This window comes from Ischnura elegans, chromosome 1 (genome assembly GCF_921293095.1).
Source record: "Ischnura elegans chromosome 1, ioIscEleg1.1, whole genome shotgun sequence".
NCBI lineage: Eukaryota > Metazoa > Arthropoda > Insecta > Odonata > Coenagrionidae > Ischnura > Ischnura elegans.
In genome coordinates, this window is record NC_060246.1 from 65193213 (window position 1) to 65212988 (window position 19776).

At 37.0% G+C, this 19776-nt stretch overlaps 1 protein-coding gene across 1 annotated transcript in view; it reads left to right on the forward strand.

The window, feature by feature from the left end:
* The window catches only part of LOC124162347, a 494698-nt gene that overhangs the window by 422212 nt on the left and 52710 nt on the right, over positions 1-19776 (forward strand). Inside the window, exons 11-12 of the mRNA XM_046538856.1 lie at positions 8288-8426; positions 17835-17940. Of these exons, the coding sequence (XP_046394812.1) occupies positions 8288-8426; positions 17835-17940 (245 nt within the window). The remainder of the gene's footprint in view (positions 1-8287; positions 8427-17834; positions 17941-19776) is intronic.

Sequence of the window (19776 nt, forward strand, 5' to 3'; positions counted from 1 at the left end):
GCCGCAGTTTTCATTTCTACCTCTTGTCGAGTTTTTTTTTAATACGCTGCGGCAATTGCCTTCGGATAGGAAATTGTATGCGTTTTTTTATATACTGGAACTATTTTCTTGGGCTGCGAGCATTCCTGGATGTACTCATGACTATTGTGCGTTCATTCTACTTTATTCCCCTTGCTTTCGCTCCGTGGCAACTAGCACTTGCCAGCAATAACGTGTCCATTGGGTTCGTGCATATGCGATATTTCCTTGATTTGACCCAACTTTTCGATCCACTCGGCCAGGAATTGAGTTCTATCAACTGTGGCTTGTAAGTGCACTACTCTATGATTAGAAACTGGATTGGAAAATTTTTCCTAGTATCTCATGTTTCCTTTCCAAGACTTCTTTTTTTTAACTAGGCGTTAGGGATCAATTTTAATCAAGGAAGATGAGGATAATTATTGATGTTTATTCGACATTTAATAGGTTTTTTGACATATTTTCTTGCTGATGGACATATTTTGTCTTTTGTACATGCACTTCGTGATTTAAAAAAATATACTACCCCTTTCGTAAGAAGCATTTTGCTTTCCATATGAAAGTTCAATGAGAGGTTAGTTTGATTGGACCCTTGGTCGTAATGTTTGTTTCAACTGACTGGTGTTTTTCTAGCAGATGAAATTTTCAATGGTTTACCCGATATTATTCATCTCTAACCCTTCCTTAAAACGCTTCTTTCGCCACTTTATTTCTGCTATCGGTTTTAGTTGTATTTCAATCGTATTACTATAATACTTCTTCAGTGCGTGATTTCATTTAATTTATAATGCCTGCTTTCGTATTTTCCTTGATTTTAAATGTATTCATTTTATGTATTACTATATTTCCTTTGCTCTGTTATTCACTGCCAAAATACTAATCGCCAAGCGTCATCTCATGTATATATATCGTGGTTATAGATGAAATAATTTGGCTGAACTCATTACATGAACCTGCATGTATGAATGATGTATGCACCTAATGAATGATCCTGCATGTAACAATTCACAATGGCCCTCTGAAACTGGAGAACTTTACGTGTTGTTCGAAATATCCTCCTAGTACAGATTTCTTGAAAGTTCATCTATTTTTTCATTGGTGTGTAATCCAATTTTTAACAAAAACCATTTTTCAGTGCGTGCTTTTATGTAGCCTGCTTTCGCGTTATTCATTTTTTATAAATTTTGGTCCAAATGTTTTTTCTCGCATTCTTTACCAGAATTTACTATTGAAATTCCGATTTTTTTCCAGTATTATTTCAGCGTTTTGGATTTTACAACCACTTCCCTATAAACTCCAATTGCAATGTTGTATCCAATAGTTGTTCCTCTGTCAGATGCCGTACGTCGGAGAGAGTGAGGTACCGTGACACGTGCAGAACGCGTGCAAGTGATCTAACCTTCTCCCACCTACCTTTTAGGTCCCATTCTGCAGCCTAGCCATCAATTTCACGCTCCCCTTCTCCTTCGAGAAGTTAGAGCAATATTGTCGTTGTAAATCGTTTTCTGATGAATTGGACAATTCTCTGGAAGCCGAAAACTTTGTTTCACTTTCCGTATTCCAATCTAGCGGTGCGCCGGTGCGTTAAAGTGATGATTTGATAGAGCATGCGAGCGTATTCACGCCAAAGGAGAAATTCCTAGCTCTCTCGAGTCTCAACTGGTTGCAATTAGCGTGTCAACTGTCATATGGGGCGATATGCCTCGGAATCGGTGAGCATGAGTTTCAGATAGAAAATCAATATGACGAAATGAGGTGTGACTGCCATTGGAAATCAAGGTCGGCCAACAGACAGCTGGAAACACTGAAAATCAAGTAATAGTATTCATGGTGGCGTTTTAGTTTTTTTTTTTTTTTTAATGCTGGTTTTATTTATAAATAGGTTATGTTCGTTTATTTTCTGAGAGTACTACTTTTTTAATAATAATAATAATAATAATAATAAATAAAAATATTTATTTCACTACCCAAAAATTACAACTAGAATCGTAAGTAAACAATGAAATTAGGCACCCCAGAAAATACACATTTTTCGTAGGGGTTGCAATTCAACAAAAAGAAGATACTGGCCGGAAATACATTTTGCCAAATACTTTTTTTATCAGCTCATCTGTTATTTATCATAGAAAAAGTGCCCTTAAACAATGAATAAAATTAATAAGAAGTATGTGAACAAAAACACCATTACCAAATGCAATCAGAACACAATTGTTGGAAATTATAATTTTTTTAAATTTGTAATCAAATTAAATCTAAAAATAAAAGAGTATAAGGGTATAAGAAATTTGGAAAGAGTTAATAAAATAATATTCCTCTCCATAGTTTCCCTCTGAAATGATTGCTTAGTTTTACCAAAGTGCGGAGGGATATATATTCAAATCTCTACGCATTGTTTTCTTTTCAACTTTTAATTTTAGTCTTTATTTTCGTGCTTTTGTTCATAGTGTTTATAATGGTAAATATAATCGAATTCTCGCGAATTAAAGTGTTGATTAAGTGGAAAACATCGTATGTTATTCATTTTTATATAAAATTTTCGGTGGGTTTTTTCTAGGCTTGACGTAAGGCCATTCAGATCATTGAGTCGTTTTATTATGTAGTAAAGTTATTCTTGTCCCATTTTTCTTAAGATACTTTCAATAACCGCTAACTCATCAGGGATATTTGGAAATGAAGAGAATAGAAAAGTGGTAATTCTAATAAATGTTGCATATGTGTTTTGTATTTTAATGAAGTGGAATTCCCTGGCTTTGGAATCTTCTGCTCCTATTTCTATGGCAAACTGTGTCCGTAAATGAAAGAAATTGAGTAGATTAGCTTTGCCTCATTACCCGAAAGGAATTTATAGTGATAAAAGGAACAGTTGTAATTATTTAAGCGGTAACTGATGTCGTAATAACTAGCAGCAGGTTGGTTTATTAAAATGTTTTAGAATCGTAAAAAAATGTGAAGGGAGCTTAAGTAATAATAAAAAGATGTCACGTGCGCCATGAAAAAAAATAGGCTTGATTGTCTCACGATTGTTCACAGTGAAGCAAAAAAAGTTTAATGTGTTTTCCATCCTTATTTTAACAATGAAGTGGGTTATAATGGTGAAATAAAAATCAGGAATCAATTATGAATAAAATTGAATAAAGTATTTTCACGTATAATTAGGTAATTAAAAAGGAAGCCTGTGGCTGATCAGTTCTGTTTTTATACCTACCACGATGATGTTAATTTAATATTTTACAGGCTAACAATTTATGTGCATGCTTAACTAGCTTCGGTTATAACAAAAAACGGGGAAAACTGCATGGAAATTTCATTAAAATCCAAAGAGGCTATTACTTAGTCGGTTTACTGTGCTGTGTGTGACCATCTGCTACATGTTTTCCCAATTTGTAGATGCACTTAAGAAAAGAGAGGAAATGATCCCTAGAAAATTCGAGGATTGAATATTTTATGGACAAAGCTGATGAGTCTGCTTTAAGCGAAAGATTTTATCATGCCGAAGAATAGAGGGAAGTCTCTTTAGGAGCCCAAGGTACGCTTCATGCAATCAGCAGAAGAACAACATCGCTCTAATTTACGGTACAAATTGAAATGAAGACACGGAGTGAGATCTTGGAGCAACTTAAAGCGGAACGGAAATTAGAGCAGTCGATTCCCCAGCACATTTGAGTGCAAATAAATTTCCTGGAAAATTCAAGTAGATCCTCTGCGCCATTTAGGATAACTTCGCTGTAGGCAAGAAAAAATTATGCATCTCACATAAATGTCTCAATAATTTTTTTTGTTTTTAATGCATGGGAATAAAAACTCAATCGCAAATTTTGTATTGCTAATTAAGATATTTTGAGATATTAGTGGGAATTATTCTCTAACAAAGAGCTTTGTTCTTAAATAAAATTATATATATCGTTGAATTCAAATTAAAATCAGTGCGAAATATTTCCTATTCATTCACCAATGTACAGGTTACGATAGAATGAATAGATTATGTGTTGCGTCATTTTTATGACGAAGACGCTTTCATGTGTTCATTAATTTTGAAAAAATATACTTCTCTCAATATATATTATCGATTTCTTATCTCTTTTCCATGACCACAGTTATTTGATGTTGATAGATGTCTCGGAGTATAGATCTAAGAATGATGTGCTTAATTGTTTACCAACGTTTTGATATATTTTTATATATTCTTCAGGGGTTAATTAAAAAGACTTGTTTGCTGTAAACAAGTATGTTTGCAAGTGATTACCTTTGCAAATAATCTCTGAAAAAAAATATAAAAAATAAATCAAAACGTTGGAAAATATTTTTACATATCATTCTTACACCAATACTCCAAGATATTAATCAACAATATATTTAATTGCAACCTTTAAGTCGGGAAATTGAGCTCTGTTCGCTGTTTTTTTTTCGGCCAATATCTTTTTAATCCGCACATCTTCCAATATTTATAAAACCTGCCACAATGCTTCCTTCCTTAACGACTATTCATAAACGGGGGTAAGGTACGCTCCAGTTTTTTTATGACAGTATTTGGCCGTTTATTGTTGCCGTTATTTTATCGTCGTCAATGCATATTGCACTGTACGCACGCGCTCACCCTTAGGGCCGTATCTCGTGAACCAATGGTCACAATTGAAAAAATATTTTAGATACAGCATTTCAAATGTCCAATGTGTGGTGGGTTACCAGAGAAAATCCGTTGAGAAATAACAGCGCCTTCTCACCGCAGTTCATTTCCGAAAAACAGCATAAAATGCCAACATTTTTCAACATTTTATGCGATGCGGCACATTTTCCCGTTATCCAATTGCAATAATTTTGTACAGGATATGTTTTTACACCAATTGGCATAAAATTATGAGTTGTCCCGAAAGAAATTCGAAAAATTGAAAACTAAGGACCACCCTTATTTAGTACAGTGCTTACTTCTTTGAAATCGTTGCCTAGAACAGTGGATTGTGGCAATAGGGTACTATTTCCTTTTTTATATGACCCTATTCAAAATCCTTTCCTTCTTCATGTTGGTGTGTTTTTCATGCCAAGAAATGCGTGCGAACAACTTTTTCTACTTATGGAATTGTCTTTTTATCCTTAGAGTGACTTTGTTTATCAAGCCATTCGTCAGGAAAAAATGTATTCATCCAATATTTCAATCTTGTTTCCACATCTGGAAAGGAGTGAATTATTATTGTTTATCTACTACGTCACTGCACTACATCACGATTTCCATCATTTGCTTTGGATTTATCGCCATCTTTGCAGGGTTGCATCATTGAAATGAAGAACATAATTACGCACGTAGTGATTTTCTTCGAAATTAACTTTAAGTGAGTTCCAGCGTAAAACACAATATTTGTTATTATCGCTGCAATGTCAAAATATTAACTTTTCCCTTAATCAATACAGTTTTAATTTCATGTTTTGCAGTTTGGCTCTTCATGTCATATTTCCGTGGAAATAATTTACCAAATTTCAAGGCTTTAACGTGTGCTTACATTCCTGTGGCTAAGGGAAACAATTCAAATACATAAATTAAACAGAAATTTTATTCTGCTGATTTTCAGTTGTTTTTCCTTGGTGACAGCTACCTATATTGAATTATTCTACAATGTTTAAAATTGGAGGTTTGTGGAATTTCCATTTGATTAAAATATCTTGGAACGTGATGCTTTTGCATGGTGAGTTTACTGACATTTTGCGAAATAGTCCGACCACGTGTAGTTAAACAGCTCAGTCACTCCTCTTGACTGGTTTCTTTAGTGGATTGTCAGAAGTGAACGTAATGTCAGAACTACATTAGGGAATTTTGTGGACAGAAGTGAATGTGGGATCTATAGTTGGTTTTTGTGCTTGGCGTAGGGGTAAGAGTGGGAAAATGATCTGTGTTGAAAGGTTCATTTACTCGATAAATTCTCTTGCTGACGTGAACGCTGGGGAAGTTCATTGCAGTAACTTTTTTCCGTATCTCCCTTTCCCCAACGTTGGCCATTAGTGTCGTTTCAAAGAATGCTTAGATTGAGTATAAGGGCTGTTTTCACTGTCCACGGGCAACACTTGACGCAAATTGGCCTAGAATTTACGCAAATGGCGTAAATTTCCGTGCTTGAACGATGCTCTTGTGACGATAATCTGTTCACCCATCAATTCGAGCGAGCGCATGTCGTGTGTAATCAGTTATGTGTAAGATTACTGCTCATAATGCTCTAATAGCACGCGATTCCAGCAGTTTGATGCATTAGAAAGGGGATGAATTTTTTTGTTTAGATTAAAATTTTCCATAAAATGAGATGATTCGCACACTTATTGCTCTTAAATTCGACGATATAATGCTTTCTGTAACCTGGAGATAATAAAACAGGTCGTTCAATAGTTATGGTCACTATCCAGGGTGTTCAACGTCAATAATCTTCGGATTTTTAGACTAGATAACTCCACTAATCAACTAAAATTGTACCATATTCATCAAACACAGCAATATTACGACCACTTAAAACTTTTAGCTGCACGCAGTATGGTTTCTCGCCATTTGATCGCTATCTGAGAAAAAAAACACCATTATATCCCTAAGGAATATAGATATATCTATGCTTTTTCACCTTTAATCCAACTGAAATAGACATACTATGCTTCAAAGAGCAGCAGGTAATACAATCGGAATATGCTATGTTACATCAAATAATTATTGTATTTATCCTATAAATAGCTTAAAATGCTGTGCAATAGACAATTTTTCGGACGAAAGAAGTCCATTCTCTGATAACTAAGTGCCAATTAATTTGTAAAAAGAGTGATATTTTCTATGAATTGCAATTCCTCGCGATTTTAATGGGGGCGTTGTCCCTTCCTTGAAAAATCTGTGGTAAGGACGGCGGGGAAGTATCGGATATAAGCTTTATATTCCATTTGAAGTCGCATCGTCCAATACGGTATTGAATACCACCGCTACTTTACTTGTGCAAAGATGGCCATTCATCTTACCATGTGCTCACTTAACCGTTTCTTTCTTTTACGCATTACTCCTCCCCTAATCTGCGCATCTAGAATTCTTTATCTTTCACTAGGACTGTTAGCGATTATATAAGATAATTAATCTTGAGTTCTATTAAAGGATAGTTCTTCAGTGCCGACGAAATCCGCACACGAGAACTTTTACCAGCATATGGCTTAGTTCACTCATGCATAATGATTTCTAGGCACTAGTTCAGGTATAAGCCAAGACCACCTGGGACGACTATTAGCTATTTCACCAAAAGTGAGATGAAAAAATGGAATCATTAATATAGAAATTTGGTGAGTAATGCTTCGTGATATTATACAAATTCGTATAATTCCAACAATAAATTTCATGTACATAGAAAAAAAGCCTCGGGAATGAGGAAGCTGTTAATCTTGTTACGCCGCAATTGTTTACTGCTTTAAATGTAAAACGTTCGAAAACTGAGAGAGACAAAGCGCCAGATCCATTAAATAAGTTGTACAAAGGAAAATTTTTTAAAATTATATCGCTAAAAATAAGTGATACACATGTTGAATGACGTCGTTATAAACAATAGTGGTGGTGAATGACGCCGCAGTCTCCGTCAATTTTATGGAATAGTGATGGCCTCGGTAATTTATGAAATCGCAGAGTACAATAATCAGTTTTTTCTATCACTAGCATGACTGCATATGATAAGAGACGAGATTAAAAATAACTTCGATGACTTACTGAATAACTGATGCTTAACTTATCTTACTAAAACTATATTTTATTTCGGAAGTATTTTCTTAAAATAACATGATTTTTTTCCTATTAAACCAACTATTATCCATTTTTTAAATTCCGTGCTTTCTGCATTCTACCTGATTTTATTCTTGGCATCCTTTATAAAATATAAATAATTACGAGAATATTGGATAAATCAAACACAATATGTGTCATTTATAGCATTTATATCGCGATGAAATAGCAGGGTGTACTGTGGAATTTTTTTACTTGTGGCATTGTGCTTTCCCATGGGCTCTGAAGGGAAACATTCTCCTCACACATTCCGTGTGAATTTTAGCAACTATTTTAATACCGTCCATTTTTAATATTCATTGTGATATTTTCCAATTTATAAAAGAGAAAGGTTCATCACTCAGGATTTTCAGTGCAACCAAGTGAAAATTTACCTTTTACATAGTTACGTAAAGCAGTGTAAAATTGATTTTTTTGGTGAAAGGATAGTTATAGCGCTGTGTATAGTAAAATGTTCATCTAATAATTTTTATTTGTCTATTTTGCTTGCAGTGGAGGTGTGCTTCCTGGTTTGGGGTATTCGGCTATGCATCGTGGTGCGGAAGGCCCCGTCAGAGTTCAACGAGAGTCGCTTCATTTCAATGGCAATATATAACGAATTTCTCCTCTCCCTCTTCCTCAACATATCAATGTAAGTATGAGCTTCTTTTGAGCACTATTTCATGGTGTAATGTTTTTAATACTCGAATAGTGCCGTATAGTGCCGGATCCAGGGGCTAGGTGGGGGTAACCTCCAGCAGAAACAGCGGGGGTCTTCAGAAAATGACCATTCTATCTAGTTTTAATTGAATACCCAATGGGGGGTTGAGCCTCCTCATAGCCCTTCTCTGGATCTGTCACTGGATTATAACACACCAAAAGCGTGTAAAATAGGTCCTAAGTATGAATCTAATTTGTTTTTCAATTCGTTAAAGTAGGTAAATATATCGGAAAATATACCTGGATACTTTTGAACTAAGTGGCAACCCTCCTCAAATTTTGATTTTATCTAGTGCGTGTTTCTACTCAATGGGGGGCTATAGCCGCCTTAGCCTCCCTTCAATAGATCCTCCGTCGATGGTACCGTACTAACCCGTGTAGGGGAAACAGCTCTTTTTAAGCGTCCACGTCTTACAAAAAAATGGACTATTTTTTTTAACTTGATATTCTATGGAGATGCTCTTGGGATCGTACTTGCGGCCACTTTTAAGTCTTTAGCTCGCGTTTCTTTGTACTTTCCATCATTTTGGGGTATTCGGCTATGCATTGTGGTGCGAAAGGTGGTATTTCATGGTGTAATGTTTTTAGTACTCGAATAGTACTCCCTCCACATAGTATCGCGGCAGCAGGACCTTAGAGGAAAGTATTTTGTTAAGTATAGTATTCTTAGCTCCTAGGTCACCCAGCTACGTCACCCTGGAGACTTGTGAATAGGCAGGTAGAGGATTCGCGTAAGAGGTGCACTTACTAGGAGTATTCCTCAAAAATCACCTTTATTACTCCTCGGTATTAGTTTACATGGCTTAATCTACGTCTACTTCATAGCTCGACAGTAGCGCTTACTTCTCTTGAATGTTTCAAAAGCGATCAATAGTAATGTGCACGCAATGTTTTCGCAATCTTACGCTGAAATGCATTCGGTAGTGTCGCCGGGCTCGTAGACCGATCTCAACAGCTTTATTTAAGTGCAATAAGTAAACTTATAGGTATCAATTAAATGAATACGTTATTTTTCATATTTATTAGGTATGTAGAATTTGGCCATAGAAAGTAGTTCGATATTCATATTGTTTCCAGAAATGGGTTTTCAACTGTGCGTCTCCCTCCACATAGTATTGCAGCTTGGAAAATGTCAGGCATGTATTCCAGCACGAAACCACTCATTGTCTCAATAAATCAACTTCTGTCCCCTTTCATGAGCAGAGGATGTAGCAATCGGCTTAAAGCTGCTGATTTTCATTTCACTGGTTCGCGTTTTATTTAATTTAACATGTCGAAATTCTACTTTACTTCGCTGTAATCGGTCAAATTCTTTAATTCATTTTAGAACTGACGTAGGTAGGTGCATTAAATAATTCTGAATTGTATAAGTTAGTTTTCAAAATGCATAATAAATTCAAATACGGAAAATACCGAGAGATACTCGCGGCAGCAGATGATGCTTTAACGCTTGGAAAATGCGGGCACTCAAAAAAAAAAAACAAAAACATTTCAAAACGATTTTTGTGCCATTTTTTTAAACTTTGCTGAATTTCAAATGAACGCTGTATTCGTATTTTGCCGTGAAGTATTTGCTAAAAATTTAAATATCTGCTGAAAAATGATATATCATGAAGTGACTTTTTTCTGCTTCGCACATTTATCGAGATAATGAATTTCTATTCCTCGTGTAACTGTACCTAACATTTTATGCAGTGATTTGACAGTGATTGAACTTGATATCCTGAATAAGCCAGCACGACAAAAATCTCGGGGACCCTGGTTATCAAATTCGTGAAAAAGTATGCAAAATCTAGGTCGAGGTATATATTGCCGGTTTATTTTACGTGGAAGGTATCACTTTATCAGCATTAAAAATTCTGAATAAATCATTGATACATAAAATAATTTGTTTAATCCAGCATGTTTGAATTAAATAAAATTGCCGGCCTCGGTGGTGGCGGGGTAACGTCCTCGCCTGCCAAACTATAGGTCGCGGGTTCGAGTCCCACCTGGGTAGATTTCCCCTGTCAAGGGCATGGTTGTTCGTGTACGTAAAATTGTTAAATTTGTTGAATAACCCGATATAAATGGCCAATATGAGCTGTATTCGGTGGTTTGAGAGTAAAATAAAAAAAAAATAAAATAAAAATAAAATATTATCAAATCCCTTGCAATAATTTTAAGCCGTACATTGCCATTGAAATATAGTGAACGAAAATTTACCGCTGAGTTATATTTTCAATTTTCTCCTGAAACCTCGGTAATAGGATTAGAGAGGCGGTAAAACGGTGTACAGAAGTGTACGTGATACAGCGATTATATTTATCTTCAAGTTTAAGATCTATTGATGGTCTTTTTACTGATAGCTTGCGTAGATCAGTGTGTCAACTGCGATAGTGGTCGTAGTATTTGACTATGCTATCCCGTACTAAAAATAATAGAATGCTTTCAAATTCTTTGAATTTAACAGAAAATATCAAATATTAAAGGAGCATTGGAAATAAATAAACTATTTAAATTTTAGGCATCGATGTATTATATGAAGACATGATGAGTTATTATTTATGGAGCCAGTAAGAAGAATTTTGGTTGCTAACTTTGTTCTCTGTGATTTTGTGCAAAATGAGTAAATTAAGTCGGTAAAATACTAATAATATGGTCCTACTGAGACTTCATTGCTCAATATTAGTGTAGTGGGAAAAAACATTGATGACTCAGAAGCATGCTTTAGGAATTGTAGGGGCCCAGAGACTGTTGATCGGCAAAAACACATGGCTGAAATCTGTAAAATAGAGGAAACGATTCTCTGCATAGCTACTTAATTTAGAATATTTTCTACCCCTCTTATTGTTTAAAAATCCATCCGCATTTATTTGTCATAATTTTACGGAATCAGTTTGTTTTTAGGCATTGATTTTAAGATCTTAATAATACTTCAATAATATGTTACATTTGAAGGACACCACAGGTGATATAAATATAAAAAATGCCATGATAGGCCACAAAACACTTAGACACAAATAAAAGAGAACTCACACGTGAGGTTTCGAATTTTCGACCCGTTTGGGTCTTTGTCTGGAAGGAGACAAGTAGAGACTGAGGAGGATGACAGAGGGTGACCAGAGGCTGAGGAGATTAGGATAAGAAAGTGGTAGGGAGAGGGTGGGGAATGGGGGATGGGAAAGAGGAGAGGGCTATAAAGATCAGTGGGCCCTGTTAAGACCAGGCGGGTTGAAAGCTTGGTGTAGCCATGTGCAAGGCTGCTCTAGAGTTTTCAATTCTAGCGGTGAGGCGGAGGGTGGGAGAGAGGCAAGTATTCCTATGTGGAAGCAATCATCAAATTCTAAATTGTGATAAAAGGCGTGGGTAGGGATAGGAAGCGAAGCAGATTGGGAAGTAGGTTTACAAGAAGCTCGATGGTTGTTAATCTGGAGGTTGAGTGAGGTGGTGGTTAAATCAATGTAGAAGGCGGGGCAGGAATTGCATGAAAGGGTATAAATTACATTACTAGTTGTACAGGTGGGGGACGGAGTGGAAGGAAGCGGAGAAGTAAGAAATTTGTTAGGAAGTGACTGGGTAATGAGGATCGCACACGTTTTGCACCGGGGCCGTTGGCAAGGGCAAGGCAATAGATAAAGAGCTAGTTCGGGTGGTGAACCTTGAGAGTGGTTTAGTCGTTTTGAGAATGGAAGACTGATTTGGCGGCCGACGGAAGGATAAGGATGGAGAGCTAGAGAAGATTTTTCCAGTAGTGACGTTGTTAGAAAGAATCGGAAAAAGGCTTTTGATGATTCTGTTCAAAGCCTGCACGCCCGGGAAGTATGTGGTGGAAAGGGAGAGATATGTGGGTTGTTTCTTTGTATGAATTTTGGGTTTGTAAGTATAGTGCAGGATTTTCTTACGTAGAAGGTTCCAAGGATATCCTCTACGAAGAAGGGAGTGGTGAAGATTATTAAGAAAAATGTCTAAGGATTCGGAGTTATTGCAAATTCTATGGCCTCTTACTGAGAGAGAGTAAGGAAGGGATTGTTTAGTATGTGAGGGGTGACAGCTGTTGAAGTGAAGATATTGTTGTTTGTTGGTAGGTTTAATGTGGACTGAAGTGGTGAAATTTTTATTTTCTAGGGAAATGGTAACGTCGAGAAATTTTATTCGGGAGGGGGAGTGGTTAGAAGTAAAGGATAGTTCGGAGAATTCATTGAGTGCCGAAATGAAAGAGCTCAGTGAATCTTCTCCATGAGGCCAGAGAAGGAAAATATCATCTATATAGCGAAGCCAAAGTGAGGGTTGAAGTGGGTAGGATGATAGGAAGGATTCTTCAAGGAGACCAAGAAATAAATTTGCGTATGAAGGGCTAAATCTGCTTCCCATGGCGCAACCTTTATATATGCCCTTCTATATTCGAAAAAATTGCTAATAATCCTGACGAAAGAATGAGTTTGAAAATAAATAACAGTTTTTATTTACTTTTACTCCCCAATTTCAGCGAATAATCAAACGTAACTCAAGAGTCTCCCGTAATTGCTTTAAAAAATGGCACAAACTATTTTCAGCTTCAACATACTGCATGAACTCTTTCGCAGAGTGGTCTGATTTGCGCGATATAGAAACTACTTTATCTGAAGTTTACCAGAGTGTGATCCCAGAACATGTCGCTGCACTGACTAGGGTGTATTTGTCGCGGCAATCGTCACGACCCCCATTCTAATGCTGTTAGCTGAAGATGGTGATTCAGAGGAAGGTGAGACATCTCTGAATTAGCCTTCAATGTTTTAGAGTGGCCTTAATTTAATATTAAATCTAATAATTAACCTTATACTGCGGTGGATAAAACCGCTATTTCAATTTCCGCAATTCATTAACGGAAGCACCATAACATCGCAATAGACGGCTAAACATAACAATCGCCACATATACATCGCAATCACGCATATCTTATCAGCCACCGTGATAATATTCCTCCCCGGTCATCATTTGGGAAATTAGATCATGGGAGATGTGATTGAGCGCTTTAAAGAGGTAAGTTCGCGACTGCTTCATTAATAAAAATACATTTAGCGCATTTTTTAATGCATGGCCATCGTAGACAACATCCATCGAGAATAAACTAGGGCAAAGAGAATGTGTATAACATAATCATTTTATTTGTAAGTTTACACTTTCTACAGATATTTGAGCAGACCGTGGCGTCATTTTCACGTAACTTATGTGATTTCACTTCAATCACAGCAATTATTGAATAAGTCAGTAATTTGTACAGTAACAGAACAAGTACCTATATTTTATTTTTTACCCCCTCCTGTTGGTATAACTAAAATCTTGCTTTCTGCCTAAATTACGTACTTCATCAATTTTAAAAGTACTGCCACGAGAGCCAATATAAAAATGCCAAATTTTAATTGGAATGTCCAGAGTATTTTGGCATGTTAAAAAACTTTCATGAAAATGACGCATGGGTCGTATCTTGCACTAACCTTGTTGAAAGCGATAAGTTTTGGTTCTTAATTCCGCCGAAATTAGTTTTTCCGGCGCTCTTTAATTTAGTGTCACTCAGTTGAATTAGGGCGTCGGTACTCCTACAGGCCCCTCCATTCTACTTCGCACGGGCCGAGACTGAGCAGCGGAATTGTCAACATCATGAAACGAGTTGAAGCAGCTTTCAGCATCTCCCTTGGAACCCCGATGAAATCTGCTTTAGGCCAATCAGACGCCGTGACGGGCGCATGCCCTAGATTCACGAGACCCTCTCCCCATTTTCTCTCACTATGCCAGTGCGAGTGCAGCGGCAATCTTCCGGTAAAAGATTTCCAGTCGAAATAGAGTCTGTTGATGCCCTGGAAAAAGCTGCGATGCGGTGAGTGAAGAAAAAAATGGATACTGTTGCCTCGAGCAGCAATTTCCGCCGATATGGAAAATGGCAGACGCACTCCGGCGGCGTTTTACAACCGGCATCTCACGTTACCAAGGATACGTTCATATTTTCCGGAGCCTCAGTGCCACCTTTAGTAAAAAATACATACCCTCTTGAAAAATGGAGTGTAAAAAGACGCTGTAAATAACCGTGAGTCCTCGTGCTCTTTTCTTGCGGTGATTTCGACTCTCCTGTTTGATGCTCGGTTTCGTAATCTTTTGAGAATGCATGCACTCAAAACAGTGGCGATGATTGTGGTAAATTACCGACTCCACCGGAATTATATTTAGGTACGCTTTTACCTATCCTTTTCTCTGCTGTCAGAATTTCATAAAAGGATAGACATTTAAGGGGCTGAGGTGAATGATTTGATGAAGAAAGGAAACTAAGCAAATGTCGATGGAAGGAAATACAATTTCGGTTACAAGTGGAACTAAAATGTCTAGTATTATGTTAATTTTGCATAAACATAAAGTCGTTAGATTTTGTCCGTTAGAATAGAGTTGGGTAGTTAAGTTGGATAATCATATTAACTGGTTTCTGAAGAATATCATCTTAGGTGCATCATCCGTCTTATTTGATCTATTTCTCCCGCGAATAAATCCCTTCGGTAAAGAATTCCTGCCCAATCTATTTTGATGAAAGTTGTTTTCAAGTGAGATAATATTTATAGTTTTTACTAAAAACTGGAAAACTGATTAATTATTCCCGTGACCGTGGAAATTTCCAAAGGTCAAAGGTCTCTATATTAACGTAAAGGCAAAGGGAATGCTTAGATTCGCGCCCGGGTATGACTAGCTATATTGAGATTGCGTATATGCTGCAAGTTTTCCCAATACAGATGTCATACGTACACTCAACGCTAGGCCGCACAAACAGGACGTCGAATAGCTCCCTCGTGCCCTTCTCCTGTCGTCGCATTTGATATTCCGAATTCACTAAAGTCGCCCACCTTTTGTAATACGCAGAGATAGCTTCCGCTTGGCTGGGCAGGCTGCCCAGTGCGTGAAATTCCCGTCAACGTTGGAACACGTGACTAATTCAGTCTCTCGGAAAAAACAATAAAAAAATTTTAACCATTGAAAAAAATTGAGGCTGCTCACTTTAGGTAACAGGCAAAATATAAGTGCTATTTTATTAACAGAATGGCTTCAAAAATATTTCAATATCAAACTTATTTTTACTTCCACCTTTTTAAATTAATAATTAAAATTTTGTCACTATTGCGTTTTATTTTCCTTATGCGTATACTAATGACGACCGACTCTGGCTGTTATACTAAAAAGCCGGAAATTGCTCTGACCGTTTCAACTTCTTCCCAAGCAAAATTCGAAATTGGAATTTTGGCACTTTCTGGCGACGTTCTTATCATGTCAGTAATCTTTTATTGCAGATTGATTAAAAAGAGTAATGTCAAATTATGTGTAAATATTTCCCGAATCGTTCATTTCTATTTGACTACATTTTGAATTTACATGGTTAGCAAATCCCTGGTTGATTAGTCATTTCAGAATTGGTTATAACTGATTATTCAAAACCCAGAGGAACTACGTATATAAAAGAGCGCTCATAATTTCTGCGCATGGAAACAAGACTGTAAATCTTATCTGAGATCTCTTCATGGATCCGATGGGCTTATTTGGCTGTCTACGACGACATCGATTGTTTTAATGTTGTTTATTTTGATTAAAATTTTGTTATCTTTCATTTCAACACTCATGAAGATGGAGAAATATAAGGATTTAAATAATATTTATGTAAAAATATGTCATACGCCAACATTTTCCATTTCCCTGAATAATACTGTTGAACTCGGCTTTTGTTATTGCGCAGCCTTAAGACCTACTCTTGCATGTATTCCCTCTGGGCTTCAGAAACTTTGATGTTGTTCCATGGCGCACAAATAAGCCTTTCATCGTGAAAATAGTCTTTTAGGTACAATATTTGGGGTACAGGAGGCAGGACGCAAGAGCTTAATAGCGGAGCCACCAATTGTTTCGTTATCCGGCCGAATGTTTCCACATGCAACGACGACGTGAAGCGAGTTCTGGTGGAATAGCATTCCGATCAATTGATGACTTTGCACTATCTCCTCTGTAAATTTATTCGCGCCACGCTTTTCCGTGGTCCAGCATCAGCTAAAGCTTATATGTATACAATTTGTTAGCGTGCCTTCGGTTATAATGACCGAAGAAAAGCCTTTACGGGGTTATCATAAAAGAATAGTGCGGTTTCAGTTATTCATAGGAAGATAATAGGGAGAGGGTGACAGAGATTATTCATGGGCGGACTGATCCCTGCTTGAGTTAACTCCATCCATCGTATGCCGCGATCCCCTTGGTGTCTTTCGTTTGGAGTAGGCTAGCATTGGCACCGGTTTTCTATCTTGTGTAGCTACTAAGAGCGCACCTATTAACATTTATGAATCATGAAATGACCCGGAAACCAATCATCCATGGAATCCTGTTTTAGACCAAAAAGTTTCAAAATAAAATAAAACATGAACTGTAAGTAATTCTTTTTTCATTTAAATCATGTGCAAAGACCACACCATTATGTTATGATGACCTGTATTTGATCGAATTCGCGCTCTTTAAGGCTATTCACCGAAACATTTAAAACGTGGTTCCCTCTGGTCAACAATTGCGATTTTTACTTTATTGTGAGTCAGCAACTGCATTAGCTTCTTTTAGCGAGAGATAGTATACGAGTTATTTTTATGGACTATGAACGGCTGTGTGGTAAATGAATGAGTCCCCTCCGGGATACCCCGACCTGAATGACAACGGATAAGTGCATAAAGATGGCGCATCGCGCGCCCGAAATGCCGAACTCAATACCTGTGATTCGTCATGAAAGCTTTAAGCTACGCTGTCACCGCAGTAACACCTGCAGGCGCTTCACCTCCCCGGGAATATTTGCCTTTGTGTGTTTTTGCTAGATCAAAGCGGATCCCGGGAATGCTGGTAATGCATATGCAGAACATACTGCGCTGTCGAGTTTCTAATTTGCAGATATGAAGATGAGCTCATGCAATTTTCGGTTTACAAATCTATCATTATTAATATTTCACTTCTTTAATTATTTTCATATTCAATGTCTAATCCCGACAAAACATTTACCTTAAATGGTCACATTGGCACTGCTTTCCCTGGCTAAAATTTGGCCTTTCACCAAGAGAGTTTTAGGTAATTTTTTCAATGTCATGAATGTGTAACCGTGTACGCGAGAGCATTTGATTAAATTGATGAAATGTAGATAGTCACTCGACAGCATGATATAATACTTGAGTAATGAACGCACCATTTGTGATGATCAATAATATATTTCGCTTCACTAAAAATGTTATTAAATTAAAGGGCTATGTAAATTGTAATTTAACTATTTCACGTATATGTCATAAGGCAAACTTTCTTTGCTAACAAACGTTTTCTCTTTTCTTCGCAGGATATTTCTACAGTCGCCAGCTAATCCCGACCTCCTCTACATGATATTTTTTTGCCACACTCAGCTGACTATCACCATGCTGCTTTGCCTCATTTTCGGTAGCAAGGTAAGGGGTGTTATCTCTGTAAAAACCCTAAAGCTTCCAATTAATTATCTTTGATTACTTTAATAGCTGTAAATAAGAACTTCGAGCCAAATCTGTGTAGCTCTAAGGTTAACGTTTTCGATAAATATAGAATAGATAAATTGTCCTTCCCATTTTATTCTCCATAGTGCTGATCTTTGTATAAACATGATTCTTATTGTAGATGACATATTATGAATTTTAGTGATTTAATGCAATTCAATTGATTCTTTAAATACATCCCTGTTTCCTTACGGCAAAGTGCGAAATTTAAAATGGAAGGGCTTATTCAAACGAACCCGATTCTCACTGTCAGGTAGGTAGTTCGCCGTTGTGATGACCTAATCACCAAGGCAGCTCAGCTATAGCTACATCGTTGGCTTGGTTACGTAATGAGGGGTAGATAGAACAATTGCATTCTCAAATAAAATCCTGTAAACACTTACAGAAGCATCCATTAAAATGTCCGTATTTCGTTCAGTTCTAGTCCAACTAAGCTTTACCACCAGTATTCGGCACATGCCTCGCGTAGCAATCGAGTACCTAGTTGTTGATTATGCTTACATTTTAGCCGATTATTGTGCCAAAGTGTGCAATAGACCTGCGTATTTTTTGCGAGCATTTTTTTCAAAATTTGCTTGCCAAATAGGAGTCACTTTGTTGAAGTACATCATACAAAGAAAAAATATATTTGGGTTTTATCCATAATAACTTTTAATTTCCCGATAGGTTTCAGCACTTCATGAAACATTGATTCCTAGAAAATGGCTCAGAAGTTTTTAAACCTGACGGGAAAATAAAAGTCATTGTTGAAAAGTTCGTGGTATATTTTTCCTTAGTAACATGTACTTGCATGATTAATGTTGCTGTTTTTCAAATTGAATTCCAAATAATTTGCTAACATTTCCTTGCGCTCCCCCAGACCCGGAGGATATCAGATAAAAACGAGTTTCCACGTACGTATTATATCCATGAAAAATGAAGGCATGGCGACGCTTAACTTTTGTTTTGTTATAATATGATTATGAACAATAACTCGTTGAATCGAGTTGATTTCTGAACTCAAAAGAAGCACGTCTTCTGGACCGTGGAATGTCACAGCTTCGTACCCGGCGGAGAGCAGTCCCAATAAGACCACCAGTCACGGAGGAATGATCAATCAATACGCTCCATTCTGGTAACTGATTGGCGCCACCGGAGCCTTCTCTTATATTTGCCCTGCCTCTTTTCATCCTCCCACTCCTTTTGTGATCCTTAAGCGCCCTCGTCGATTTGATTCCCATAAGAGTGGAACGAGTGGTTACGTGATATCGCGTAGTATCGGATTGAACGATTCTCTCATTTTTTTCCCCCCCATACCATCCGAGGTTTCCTTTCCCTATCTCCCTCTACTTCTATCTTTTTTCTATCTCTCTCTGTTATACAGTTTAAATTTTCTGCCCTGAAAATAATTCATCCCGATCCATCGGTCCTTTTAAAAATTTGTGCGCCGTCTGTTAGTTCCCTCCCTCCCTGAATGAAATATTCAAAACGTGGAGTGGAAATATTTTTCGGCCGTACGTTGGAAAACGTGTTTCTTTTTAACGAACCGCCCAGTGACCCACTTGTTAAGCCTCTAATATTGAGAAAGAGCGGTTTTGTAGCTCGTGTAGGGTCGGACTTTTAAGAGAATCATGGTATTTCTGTAAATAAAAAATATTACATTTTTGCTTCGTTCTGATAGATAAAGAAGCCAAGATTTTCAAAGCGGCCCTAATACACGCTACGAATTGAAGAGAAACATTTTTTTGTGCATCTTTGAGGCTACATGTTGCTTCG